Here is a 14,776-nt window from a genome sequence, read left to right as displayed (position 1 = left end):
CTTTGCTATGCCATGGCTGAAAAGCTGCTGGTTAGAAATTAGCTCTAATTTCCCAGGAAAGTGTTTTCCCAGATGCTTTACTCATCTTCCCTGCACTTGTTTCACTCTGTGGTAACCATTACATCAGCAGGCATGGTGCGATACTCATCCTGGCTGGGGCTTCTAGACATTCTCCTAATCACAAAATGAGTATTAGCAGCATGTCCCACAAAAAATGTCTTTGAAAGCAATGTCAGAAAGTGGGAAGCATCTCGCTTGAGAATGGCTTAGAGTTCAGGCAACTAAAAGAAAACAACTCTGACCAGTCTTTTGATTCTGCTTGTAATTATCTGGGTTCTGGTGGGTGTTAAAACATCTGTACTGGTTTGGCAGGGAGTGGGGAGCGCAGCTTGTGCCAAAGGCAAGAACTGGCGTGGGTTGAAAGCAGTGCAATACTTTGGAGTGGTATTTGCACTCAGAAACACAGGGCTGGCAGCAGCTCCCACAAGCGATTTTGTGTTAGAGTCAGTTCCAATAGTGTCCCTGTCCCCACATTCCCCATCTGCCATGGCTTGTGCCCCCGTGGGACCACCCCAAGAAAGAGCTGAGGGTGGCTAAAGGAGATGCCCAGTGGGCTGGAGTCCTCAATCGCACTGGGCTTAACATTCAGATAGACTTTGGTCACCATCAGTTCAGCTCCTTCTTAAGTTTTTGTTATTCTTTTCCCTGTGCATGAGTGTTTCCACCTGGACACCCTCCATCTCCCCATCACATCTGGTCATGCACAAGCAAGTCTCTCCCCACTGGATATTTCTGCACTGAGAAGCAGAGCAAACTCCCAGCATGGATGTTGCTGTTTGAACCCTGTGCACTAAAGCATGGGCTGGTTTGTGGTTATTTTTAACACATAGCAGCAGTAGAGCTGTGTTCAGTGGAGCAATGGAGCGTCATGTATAGCTTGGTCCTCAGGAGACTCAGGTGAGGGAGATTTATCACAATCTCCTTCATGGTAACAGTTTTGGATTTTGGCATTCATCGCTTGACTCGGGTACAAAACATCCACTGGCATCCAAAGACCAGAGCAAACCATCCCTGCTCTGATTCTTGCTCATGGGTTGGGAACCGTCCCATGGCCTTACTCAGCATTTCCTCACCCTCCTCTTCCTTGCTCAAACCAGCTCACAGTGCGGTAGGCCCATTCTTAAAAGCCAGAGCACCAGATGACATTACGCCCCTTGCAGCTCACCCATCCGTACACCCACCATAGCTGGAACCAGCATCCAGAGCAAAATCCGCATCTTCTTGCCCAGTGCCTCGCCTGGTGCTTCATGCTTGGCTTAGGGCCAGCTGAAAATCTTCTGACATCCTCCAGCTGGAAAATGCCATTTAATCAAAATAGGAGCTTGCCAAGGGACCATTTGAAGACAGAAATTACAAGAATCCTTCAGAGGATAAAAGTGAATTTTAAGTAAAAGGGGAGAAGGTCAAGGTATTTCAATTCATTCTGATCAGAGTGGATCGTTTCTTGGGGGCAGATTGCCCCTCTTCAACTGAAAATCATCATCATGTGCTTTTTAGATGAGAAAGTGCAATTCTTGTTTTTTCCTGAAATTAATTCAAATTCAGAATGAAAAGGTGTGAATCAAAATTGACACCGAAAGAGTATGGAAACGAATACCAGAGGGAGTGAAAATGAAGATGCTGAATTTTCACTGCCTTTAAAAGGAATTTGTTTTGGGCATGTCACCTGCTTCACATGCTGCAAGAACAGCATTTCCCCAGATTGCTCTGACTCCATATAGGCAACTTCTGAGCAGTCCTTCTTCCTCACAGGAATGGGATTTATTTAATTTTTGATTTTAATTACTGACATGACACATGTCTGAACTTAGTGTATTTGGCTGCTGAGATTAGATCTGGGTGATATCCATCTTCATCCTTCATCTACGGGATGAAAAGTGGAATGGTGACAAAAAGACAGTACATTAGACCCATTTTTCTCCAGAGATTCTGTGAAGAATAAGCCAGGATGTAATGGCTTTTGGCTACAACCACAGGAATGCAGGGACTACTGGGACTAGATCAGACTAGAAGCCAGCTTGTTCCAACCTCCCAACTCCAACTGCTCTGGAGACATCCGAGAACGTCACAGGGACCACTCATGCAGCAATGCATCCACAGGGAAAACCCATTTGTGCGTCAGCTCATCGCTCATAAACCTTATTAAAGCAAATATTTTAACTTATCTAATACAATCAAGTGCATCCTTGCAGTCATGGCAGTACTAATTCTTTGATCCACTTTATCTGTAACACAAATCACTGCATCATACAGCTCTTGAACACAGGGTTGGCCTTCCCTTCAGATGGCACCACGAGACACCAGACCAGTAGCATGTCTTCTCATCACTGAGATGACAGAGGATCTTTTAGCACACAAAGCTCTGTTTGCCCAGGACTTGGACAGCATGGATTTATCTCCATAAAAATGTTACTGATGGGCAGAGGACAGGGTGGTCCTTCCAACATCGTGCCAAAGAAACTCAAAGCATTTCCGAGCCTGTACTCTTGAGTTCTTCTTAATGGTAGAAGAAACAGTGGAAGTGAGTTTCTGGAGCATAAGGGAAAAAACAGCAGGATCTCAGATGCTCAGAAGGAGTTATGTTGATGCCAAAGAAGAGATCTAATGGTATTTAAAAACTGTAATAAAGCTGTAAAAGCATGAATGAGCTTCAAATGAAAATCACAAATCCACCCCCTTTTCTTAGAATCGTGGGGATGAGGAAAAGCCACAAGAGTCAATAAACTAGGATTGAGATACTTTAAAAAAAAGAAAAAAAAAAAAACAAAGTAAAGACTTAAGAGATACCACAGTGCTTTCTGGGAAAAACAGTCTTCTGCTCATCAGGAGTTTTTTTCAGACAGATCTCAAGAGACAAAAGCAGAATTTTCATAGGATCATAGAATGCCTTGAGTTGGAAGGGATCTTAAAGACCACCTAATTCCAACTCTGCAACATGGGCAGAGACACCTTCCACTAGACCAGGTTGCTCAGAGCCCCATCCAACCTGGCCTTAAACACTGCCCCATGTGGGCATCTACAGTGTCTCTGGGGAACCTGTGCCAGTGCCTCACCACCCTCAAGTAAAGGGTTTCCTCATAACATCTAATCTAACTCTCTCCTCTTTTAGTTTAAAACTGTTCCCCCTTGTCCTATCCCTATCTACCCATGTAAAAAGTAACTCTCCCTTTTTTTTATCAGATCCCTTTTTGTTTTCAGCTGGAAGACCATGTGTTGTCCAGGCTTTGACCCTAACACTAATCATCAAAGCAACCATCAAGTAGCAGAAAGATTAATCACAGAATTTATGGATTTCAAGTGGGTATTTGAAAGACTTCATCATGACTCACTGGAGAGCAATATGAACCATCATGACAAGCCAGCAAAAATAATTATCATCATAAAGGCTTTATATCAAGGTTTAGTCTGTGCAGAGCACACGCGGGCTTGAGGGGAGGGTTTACACATACAGCAATGTCAAACAAGGTGGTGCTTGGCAGGGCAGGCGATGGGCCGAGATGAAGGTGAGGGTGGAGCCACAGGCAGCGCCACAGCCGTTCAGTACACTTTTACAGGTGATGAAGTATTTGTGAGTGCCCAGACACCTGCCCAACATTTCAAAAAGAGGATTCATTGTCAGTTATGGGAAAAAAAAAAAAGGCAATTGCAATGAGTCACTCCACTCCAGCTTACTTTCAAAAGCAACAGTGCACAAGCACAGGGATAGTTTGGCAGTGAAATGATGGAAGGTAATCATACCAAAACTTGGCACAAGCAGCTGTGCTGGCCAGGATGGGATTTGGTCATGTGGAACTGAGAGAGCACATGATGAAATTTTTGAGGTGAAATGTTATTTTCCATTTTAATAAACAGATATAAAGGGTGGCAATCAATCAAAGGTGCAAACCAGTCACATTCCTCGACATGTGACAACAACCCAATAAGTATGAAAGGAAGCTACATCCCCAGTAAGTGCTTGATGTGAGGTTTAGGTTGGCTATTAGGAAAAGGTTTTTTACCCAGAGGGGTGCAGGGGCAGCTACAGCAGGTCAGGACTGTGTCCAGCTAGGTTTTGAGTATCTCCAAGGATGAAGACTCATGTTGGTGGGTTTTGTTGGCTTTTTTGGGGGGGGCTGGACTTCTTTTTTCACACAGCTTTAATTATTTGCTTCATCCTCTGTGGCTTAAAGTGATTGTAAGCATGGAAAATGGCAAAGATGGTCCTTGGATATCTTGTGGAAACTGTAACTCCCTTCTGTGTCTGAATCCCACAGAGAAGCAGCTGATTGTGGGCAAGTGGGGAACAGAAGAGATACAGAACATCTAATTTTCCTGGACAGTCTCATTTTTAAACACGTTTTTAAAAGGAGCTAAGCTTCCTTTTAAAGACCATTCCCAACTTGGAGGGAAGAGGCACCATTGCTGATGTGCCTCTGGCAGCAAATGGCTACAGGCAGGATAAAAGATGCACCAAACACATCTGTACTGTGCCCTAGTGATGAATCCTTGCAAGCAGAGGCTGCCTTTCTGCTCAGTGCTTGTGCAGCACCTGGCTTAGCAGAAGGCATGTTTCTTGGCTACATCTACACTGTGACAGACCCTAAGAGATGTTCCCAGCCATCCTGGTGGGAGCTGGGATGTGGAAGGAGGGCATCCCCGGATCAGGTGTAAGCCCTGCAGCCCTATGTAATTGCCAATATTACAGTTCTGGTATTAAATAATAATTAAATAAATTAAATAACAACAAATAAATCAAAAGTATGTTTGAGGAGTAGGCAGTAATTATAACTGAGGCATAAAAACCATCCAGGGAAGAAATGCCATCTTTACAGATAAAATCAGTAATAAATGCTACTGCATTCATAAATAAAAATCAGTCTGGAAACAAACCCTGACTGGTGTCATGGAAAGTTCACAGGAATCGACAGCTTCATGTCTCCTTCCTGCTCCATGTGCCTTCACTTGGAGGCTTTAAAGGCTTTAGAAAGCTTTCCCTTTGCTCAGGCTTGGTTTTAATTGGAAATATAAAGCAATACAAAACAGCAAACAAACAGGCATTGTGCTTTGGGAAATGAGAGTCTAAATCTGTCCTGGCTTTTATCAGGTTTTACAAAGCAGTGCGCAGGGCATATAAAACCATGAGCCTCTCAAAGCTTTGGAGGGAACAATGGGAAATGTATGGAGGCAAGAAATGGGGAAATACATTTACACGGTGGGGAAAAAAAAGTGTCGCATTGTGAAAAACTGCCAGAAAATTATCCTTTGCAAAGGTGATTTTTTCCCCTTGTCCAGCCTGCTTGCACTTGCATTTTTGGGTTTTCTGTCCATTGCATTTCCCAGCCTGGTTCCTATGTATTGGGCATCACCTGCAGATGTGTGTCCTGCCCTGATGCCTGAGAAACTCTGCAGACACAGATTCATGGCAGCACCATGAATCCCAAAGTGCATGACTGGGGCACATGGGCTACAACAGTCCCAAGACCCCTCTGGGAAATATAAATGCAGGCGAATCTGACTATGACTTTCCTCTTAGTTGGCTGACACCCAAAAATGCCTCTCTCCCTCAGTTCTGCTCAGACAGTGTCACTTCACTCCAAGTCCATCAGCTGTTTTTGCTTCCAAGGGCTTTGCATGGTTTTGTTTTTTGATGCACTGCTGATACCGTCTGCCATGCTCATTTTTCCACGGTCAGTAAGTCACCCTAAAAATTCCTATGTGCCCATTAAACTAACAGAGCTCATCTGACAGGGCTCATAGCCATATAAGCCAATTACAAAACAAAGAATTATGTTAAATGGGTTTCTGATTCTGGGTGCCAGGCGAGGAGACAGCCCTGCCCAGGGCTGAAATGTGAACTCAGCTTGTCAATCTCTGCTAGGAAACCTGTGCTGGAAAGGCTGGGCAATGCTTTTAGCTCTTGAACTTCAGATTTCTTCCTTCTCTCCCAGCTCAAATCCCAGCCTCAGTTCAGCTAAACCAGTGGGACTTTGGCCAGGAAAGGGCAGGATTTTCCCCAAAGGACCCAGTCCTCCAGCTCTGTATTTATCTTCAGAAGAGGCCAGTTGGATACCCTTGAGCTGGGCGCCAGCTGGGAAACAGTCAAGAAGAGCTGGAGTATTTGGCTCTTGGTTCTTTTTGAACACTGAGCATAAATTTTTTTTATTGCTGGTTGATGGTTTTATTATTTGCAGCGAGATAAGAGCATTTTTTGCCTATAAACCTTGTGCTCCCACAAACAGCTGCATCCTCTGCCAGTTCCCATCAGTGCTGGGTATGGCCAAAGGAGCCTCAACAAACACTTGTCTTCCAATGGACTCTCTGGGACGGCAGAGTTATGGGTTTGCAAACACAACGCTCACATATCTTCTGGATTTTTTTCAGTTCTACCTCTTCAAAATGTCTACAGTCACAATAAAAACATCTAAATAAGAAAATCCAAAAAATTCCAAAATTTCCAAAACCCAAACTACAAAGAAAGTCTTGGTCTAAGCATTGCAAATGTCAGAGATTTGATTACATCAGATGCCCTGAAGCCAGAGGCTTGGTTTTCTAATCATGCAGATACCTGAAGACCCTTTCCCTTGCTAAAACTTTCTGCATTCTTGCCTCAGTCCTTTTCTTGGCACCTATATGGGTAGGAAACTTCCTCTTGGTATCAAGGACAGTGACCACCACAGCAGTGCAGTGTTGACTCTGGTCCTGCAATGTTTCTGGGAACCTAGCATGCTGCAGAGCAGAGTACAGCAAGGCAAATAAGGTGTGGAAGATTAGCAGTGTGTTGTCTGGTGTAAATGAAATTATGACAATGAAATCATTGAAGATCCAGCTTGATAGCAAAGGCCTTGATAGCAATCCTGACACAGGTGGGATGAGTTTTAGTAGAAAGTGGAGACCTGAGCTAATCAGTCCTACTTCCTTGGAGACCCAAGGGAAAGAAACGGCCACTTTCAGGGTGCAAATGATTAGCTTCATTCTAGACATATTTTTTCATTTTCTCCCAAGAAATGGACAGACTACAACCACCCAAACATGTTTCACTCTTAGTGGCATCAGTTCCCTCTCCAAACTGCCAGGGGAATCACAGCAAGGACACTCTGACCAGCTGGTAGAGATCAGCAAGGATCTCCCCATTTCTGTCTTCTAGGAAGCAAATTCCAGGTCATTAGTGGTGCTCTGCTCTTCAGCAGACTCATCAGTACCACAACTAACTTATCTCCAGAGGGAAAGAGGGAAAAAGGGGGAAAAAGATAGCAGGCAGTTAACTGCTCTCAAGCTGCTCCTTTGTGCCAATACCACTCCATCTCCAGTATTGTTTACACAGAAATAAAAGCTGAACAGTGTCAGATCTTAAAATAACTTGCTGTTTGCAGAGCAGGAAAACCAAGGTCAGGGAAGTTTGGAACAAATTTAAAGTGGCAGGAAGGCTAAGAAATGAACTGTGACTTTAGCAAGAAGGTGCTTGCATGCACCACGAGCCTGGTGCAAAGTTTGGGCCACCAGGTCTCCCCTACCTATTCCAGCGAGGCCGGGTCAAACCTGGGGCTGAGATACGACATCTGCATTTGTCCTCCAGAGTAAACCTGCAGCCAGTACTGTTTCCCTTGTTAGGAACACTCAGAACACGGAAGAAAACGATGAGGGGGGTCTGATCCAAATGCCCTTGAGAAGTGCAACCAGTGGATCTAGATGTGACATAGGTGTTTTAAAAGAAGGAGTTCCTTTACACTGAGTGCTGAAAGTATTGATAAGAACACTGAGGAAAAGGCTGCATCTGTATGTATGGTGGGACAGCAGGTCAGAGTACAGGGCTCAAGGCTCCACATTCCTGCCCCATAAGTTACCTGCAAGTCCCAAATGGGGCAGGGGACATTAGGTCTTTGGGTAGGTGAACAAAGATAGGAAGGTGAGCTATCTGGAAAGAATTCAACCAGAAATGCCCTGTCCAGCCCATGGTCAAGCTCAACTCAAACATACTCTTGTTCATTGCCTGCTGTACTGTCTGCCAAGCGGACAGACTGGCCTCCATGTGCGCTGATATCCAAGTACAACTCATACCAAGGCTTAAAGATGGAGTCAAGACCAACTGACTTGTGGCAACAGAAGCTAAAAAGTCAAGTGGTACAAGGGGGAATAAATTTAAACTGACAGAAGGCAGGTTTAAATTATATGTTAGGAAGAAATTCTTTCCTGTGAGGGTGGCGAGGCACTGGCACAGGTTGCACAGAGAAGTTGTGGATGCCCCATCCCTGGAAGTGTTCCAGGCCAGGTTGGATGGGGCTTTGAGCAACCTGGGCTAGTGGAAGGTGTCCCTGTCCATGGTGAGGGGTTGGAACTGGATGATCTTTAAGGTCACCTCCAGCCCAAAGCATTCTATAATTTTACAAAGTCATGAGGGCACAAGGCTCTACAAGGGGCTGCCTGCTCTGTTGCCCTTAGGTGGCAGTGCTGCCTGCAGATCCCAAAACAACACACAGCAGGGCCTGGGTGCTGTCAGGGACACAAGGACACCCCAACATATCCCTCCTTGCCCCCATTTCTCATCCCACCTTCCTCAGCCTCTGCACACTCCCTGGCTGTTCTCTGGGCTTGTAACTCCTCCAGGACACAAGTAGGGAAGGAAGGAGGCATATGCTAGGCACTATAGCAAGGAAGTACCTGGTCTAGTGTATTTCCCCTCTGCTTTGGTTCCTCCTGTCCATGGAAGAGGCAGTGGTGGCAGGAATGCAGGAACTGTCACCTTGCACGTGCTCCCTGGTGCCCTGCTCCTGCATGCAGGGATGGGGAACACTGGTGACTTGGGAGTGTTTGGGAGAGGTGGGTGGTGTACAATGTTCAGACTTGGTTTTACTCTAGTCTTGCAGCCCACAGCCTCTTCATTGTGTTTGGGTAGCTCCTGTCCTCCCAACAAGTCTTCAGGGGTATCTCTGTTGTTTTCTTCTTTGGTCCATCTTGAGTTCCCTTTGTTGGGCAAACACCCAGGCAAACCCAGCCACAAGGAATCGATGGGGCTGGAGGTAGCACTGGCCTGTTGCTAGGACAAATATGTTTTTGGGAGAGAAGTGGGGAGTGTGCAAGAGCAGCAGATGGGCTCATAACACAGACTTGCAGACAGCAGGCTGGGGGGCAGCCAGCCTGTGGCCCATATGGGACCTCCAGCCAAAGCAAGTCAAGTGAGATTAATAAATTTGCTATCGTGGGTTGGAATGGGGCAACTGGTGGAGGGTCTGGGGCAGAACCAAGCCAAAGACACCCGCACATGTGAGGTGCAGATCTCTCCAGTGTGAGCAGAAAGTGACTGGTATCCAGAGGCTGATCCACTAAACTGCTAGAATGAACGTGTCTGAGTTGAAGGAGGAAGGAGAGATACATCTCCATTAAACTTTAATGCTCAGCCCTGACCTATGTTCAGCAAGACATTGCTGGGATTTCTCCCTGCATGATGTAAAATACCAATGCCACGCCTTGGAGATGGAGCGGAGAGTTAGCCAGAATCCAGAGCTGCCCTGGAGCAACTCCCTGACAGAAAGCAGAGAAACAAATAAAATAAATTAAGTCCCAGTTGGACCCAAAAAAAAAAAAAAGAAAAAAAAAAGAAAAAAAAAAGAAGAGGAAGATAACATGCCTGTACTGGGTGGGAGAGGCTACTGCTGCCAGACACAACCCATAAGGGCAGGAGCCCATGCCATGCTTTTCCCACGCCTTCCTCACCCTCTCCAAGTGGAGGGAGCTTTCAGCTCAGCACAAGGACATCTACTTACACACAAATATTCCCTTCCCTTGTTTCATGTCTGGGTTAAACCTCTAGCACAGGGCCATTGAAGATGTGCGTGAATAAGCTTTTAAACTCCCACCCACATTTGGTCAGCACCCACAAATCCAAGCCCCTGAAAGAGGCTCCCTTTTCCATGGAGGAGGTAAAAGAGGAGCTCCAGGGAGGTGCTGGGGGTGGCACAGTAAATTGACATAAAGTTAATAAAGTTATTGACTCCTTCAAAATAACTAATCCTTGCACAGGACCCCTGCAAGGGCACATACATTGGTTTGTGAGAAATTAAACTGCAGACTGCTGTAGCTGCACCTCTGTCATACTGGGGATGGGACAAGGAGGGGTTTTGGCTGAAGCATCAGCTTCAGAAAGGGTTAATGGCACATGAGACGTTTAGTGGGATTTGGTATTTTTTTAACTTCAACAAACAAAGCATATGAGAAAATACAGTTCACAGCTGAGCCCTGGCTGCCTGCCCACTAGGGCAGGGAAAATGCTGATGGTTTGAAATACCCACGTGCTGGCCTTTCTCATGTAGCCTGTGGCCCAGGGTCCCTGGCTGGTCTCCCCCCATTGTATTTGGATCAGTCAAGGTGGCAGCAGTGCAAACTGCAGTGTAAAGGCAGCACTGAGACAGGAGCAAATCTATTTTCCCTGAACATGGTCAGCTTCCGCAGGCACGCAGAGGAGCCGGGATCCTGTGAGGTTCTGCTTGTTCAAAAATTGTAATTAGCTCTCAAAGTAAATAGGTGTTAACAGAAACAAAGAGCTTTGCCACAGTCTGGGTAAACACTTTAGAATCAATTTAATTTCCCTTCTCCTGGCAGATGTAATCGTGCTGCTCTGCAATTATTTTCAGGTCGGGGCAGGGAACAAAGCCACTGGGGCGGCTTTGCTGAGCAGCTGCTCCTTGGGACAGCCGGCAGGACCCTCTGCTTCACTGACATTCAGGCCCCTGAGGCTGAAACGAGCTTCCTTCCGCTGAACCAGATGTATAATGCAGCTGGAGACCAGCAAACCAGCAGTGAGCCATAGCATGACATTAAACCGCCCTAAAGTCCAGCCTCCTTAATCCTGAGAGTCCCCCTGTCTAGACAGGACATGAAGGACTAATGTGAAAACCAAGTGGCAGAAAATTTACGCTCTCCCGTTGAGCTGCAAATGGAAGGAAGCATCAAAGGGTGTAAATCGGTTTGCCTTTTAATTGTTTTGCCTTTTGGGAGCATGGGCAGCACCTCAGCACAGTCCCACACTGGTGCAGAGGGCTTGCATTACTGCTTCCAGGTTGCCCATTTGCTTACTAAATCATGCTAAAAGGCCCTTTTACCCTGCCTTTTCCCTACCATCATGGGGAGCTGGTGCAACAGGCTTTTACCCAAACTGCCCCAAAAGCTAATGAGTTTGTCCTCCATCACCGCTGGGTTATAAGCAAACTAGTGACTGGTGGCTGGGCCTCAGCTGATGTGGGGTGTCCCTTTGAGGAGGCAGTAATTTGGCATATGATGGCAACTGCAGTCAATGTGTTTGCTGGTGATGGAGTGTTCCCCTAGCTGGGATGTGAGTACAGCCTGGCTGGGAACAGCCTAGCTGTGGGGCCAGACCCAGCAAGGCTTTTGGGCCATTATAAAGCCATCACACACCCAGGAACAAGTACAACCAGAAAAATGTGCACAGTGGCTTCCCTGGCAGTGCCTGATCTTGTTCCACCACGCTGCCTGTCTACTGGGAGAAGGAGATTTAGTTAATTAATTGCTACAATTAGCATGGAGCTATTCCTGCTCATGATGGTTACCTTTTCCTCCCCCTTTTTGGTTCATCCAATTACCGACTCATTCATTCTCTAAGGCAGAGGCCACAACAAGGCACAGAGAAGCTTGAGGATGAGGGGAGGAAGGTCCAAGAACAAAATGCCAAGTGTCCCAAGCTCTGTTTCTACCCAGGAACTGTCTTAATCTCACACAAACTCTTGATCCTCTCCCATCCATCCACCCTTGACTTCAAGGAGGGGATGAAGAGGGAGCACAGCACAGGACAGCAGAGTTACAAACATTGCTATGACTGTTTCGTTACTCCCTCCAGCTGACTCCCCATGAAGGATGTGTGATGAGTTTATATATGCCAAGATGGACACGACTTCCAACACCCATCATGCTCCAATGACCCCTCAGCTTCTTCACCCAGCCTCAGGCCATGGATTCTTCAAATGAACATTACCCACTTTGGGAAATTGATGATTTATTTGCCATTACTTATCAGGGATGGTGAAGGAAAGGTGAGCATGGGGTCACCGCTTCAGCAAGGACCAAAGTGAAGCACCAACCCTGAATAATTCATGGTCCCTCTCTGCTGCAGCATCTGGACACATCTGCTGATTTCGTCATTGCAGGCTTTTTCTTGGCTTACTCAGAAAATCAAACTTTGGCGGCTGGGTACTGTTTCAAGTGGGTACTTTCCCTACAGCATTAACGAGCTGTGATTCTGTTACAAATAGGGATTTTTGTTCCTCTTTTGCTGATGTCACTCCATGATCCTGCAGGGAATAGTGCTTGGATCTCTGCAGCCTGATGATCCCTGTGTGCCCTTTGGGACAGATGTACTTGCAAACGGGAGATTGTTTTTCCTTTTGCTGCCCAGATTTATATTTCACTGAAGTCCCATATTGATCCTGCTGCCGCTGGGCTGAAAGCTCATTTTACTAAATGAGAAGAAAAGCAGTTCCCCCAGCTGAACGCACGCAAAATGGAAAAACCTGCAACGAAACAGCTCTTGAAAAAGGGGCCCGAACAATTTTGCTGAACCTCGAGGGCTGCACTGCTGACATTGGAACGGTATGTAATTTATTTAGCCTGACCTTTCCCTGAAAGACCTGGCTGACAACGTTATCAAGGATCCTTTCTGCCACTTGTGCACCCATTGCCAAGGTGACATCCTGTTTCATGCGTCAGTCACTGAAGATCCCATCCGTGCTGCTGTGATGCTTTGTTTGCTGTCCTGCCTGACAAGCTCTTGGCAGGGTTTCAACTCCTGCGGATGGCAGCTGCTCCACAAGGGACCAAAACAGATTCAAGCTGGACGTTATTATGGGGAGTTTCATGCAGACAGAGCAGAGGCCTGCAGTCCCCTGGATGAGATGAAGCAAAGATACCCAGAGATGCTACCACGTATATAATGGGATGGGCAAGTGACTGCAAAGCTGCACCCCAGACTCACTCCCCCATCCCATCTCACTCAGGATTTATGTGTGCCCTCGTGGTGCTGGGAAAACAGAGGCAGCTCATTGGTGCTTAATGCAGAGGCTTGCCCTAGTGCAACTGAGTATGTGGATGGTGGAGCACAACTAGACAATAGGTCCCCTCACTGCATATAAACTACGTGGAGTTTTCCTCCCCCCTCTCCCAGTGCTTTCCCTGGGGTTCCAGGAAGAGATGGGGATGCAGGTGCAGGGAGTATGTCTGTCCTCCACATGAGAGCCTGCCAGCAGGGAAAACTGCAGTGGAGAAAAAAGTGGTTCCAGTAAAGCTTATCCCTCTACTCCATCAAGGGATTGAAATGTCTGAGCAAAGGGGATTTTCACTGCTGGTTCCCACCACTCTCAAGGGGATTTTAGTGATGGACAGGGACAAAGGCTGCAGCTAAAAAAGTCCCCAAACACCACCAACTTCTAAGAGACTGAAAGGTCTACAGTTATGGAGGGTAAAAATGATTGGCTCTCAGAATAGCCAAGACAGCTCTTTAGATGTCAAAGGCAGGAAGGCCTAATGAAAGTTTCCCACATGTCCATCCATTTTCTACTTCCGCCCCTCCAGCCTTGTGGCGGGCTGCACCCCCTCCTACAGGTCTGATCTGAAAGAGGCCCGGGGCCCATTGGGACGACAGGAGAGAAGATGCTTTTAGCAATGGACCTGTCTCTCCATGGTACCTGTGTTCTCCTCGGACTGGTTGAAGCCACAGATCTGGCAGATGCTGCGGACCCATTTGTTCATGTCGTCCTCAGTCTCAGCCACCAGGTAGAAGGTCCTGTCGCTCGTCTTGATGTCGAAGATGTAGCTGTCTTGCAGCTCCTTCTTGTTGAAGGTGAGGCCCGCATCCACTTGCTCGCAGAAATTGAGGTTGATGATGCGCAAAGGTTTCTTGGAGTGGTCATTTTTGTAGTACTCCAGGACATCGGGGTCACCACTCATCCGACCACTGCGCAGGACAAACCAGCGTTTCTTCCATGCCTGAAACCAAGACAACAACAAGCATGAACCCCATTGCTGAATCTGTGAGAGCGAAAATCCAGGCACAGGGTGACACAGAGGAACACGACACTTCTCCACCATGGGGTGCTCTGGGATGCTGCTCAGGCATACCTGCAAGATGTGCATAGACTCAGCTCAGTTCTTCACTTCGATACTAAAATCCAGGAAAATACTGAAATAGCATCATAGCATAAGATGACCCCAAAAGGTGCCCGTCTCGTGGCTCAGAGGAACCTTGCTCCTACCCTACAGCCCAGACATGCTCCCAGGACCCAAATGCCCTTCTCTCCGTGATGTGGGATACTCTGTGCAGTGGCATTACCGGGTGTCACAATGCCAAAATGTGACACTCTGGTAAGCTCGGAGGCACTGAGGCACTTTGGATGCAGCACCCTGGGTGTCCTAACCTTCAGAGAAACCCCTGAGAGCATCATAGATGTGTCTGCAGATACTTACCATGCCAATCTCTGTTTAAATGCCAGGATAGAGAGACTAATAAAACCAAAGGAGAACTGGTTTGTTTTTTTAAATATCAGGAATAATGCCAGGGAGACCCATGGAGAATCCCAGCTTCATTTGTTTTTCAGCATCCTCTGCTCCCTGGCACGTAGGCCACTCCTTAGCAAAGGAAAAGGTTATCATTGATTCTTCCAAGCACTGTTGACAGCAGCCTCTGGCCAAACTACCTGCGGAATGGACTCGGGGGGTTGCAGAGTTTGAAGCAAACCAG

At 46.7% G+C, this 14,776-nt stretch overlaps 1 protein-coding gene across 5 annotated transcripts in view; it reads right to left on the bottom strand.

The window, feature by feature from the left end:
• The window catches only part of GAB2 (GRB2 associated binding protein 2), an 86,721-nt gene that overhangs the window by 20,412 nt on the left and 51,533 nt on the right, over nt 1-14,776 (bottom strand). For all 5 annotated transcript variants that reach the window (XR_010996385.1, XM_068181672.1, XM_068181673.1 and 2 more), the window contains exon 2: nt 13,725-14,025. Coding sequence is in view for 4 of the 5 variants with exons in the window: in XM_068181672.1 (XP_068037773.1) it covers nt 13,725-14,025 (301 nt within the window). In the remaining variant the exon portion in view is untranslated. The remainder of the gene's footprint in view (nt 1-13,724; nt 14,026-14,776) is intronic.

The sequence above is a fragment of the Anomalospiza imberbis genome, chromosome 2, assembly GCF_031753505.1.
Source record: "Anomalospiza imberbis isolate Cuckoo-Finch-1a 21T00152 chromosome 2, ASM3175350v1, whole genome shotgun sequence".
NCBI classification, from domain to species: Eukaryota; Metazoa; Chordata; class Aves; order Passeriformes; family Viduidae; genus Anomalospiza; species Anomalospiza imberbis.
This window is presented reverse-complemented; position numbering and strand designations above follow the sequence as displayed.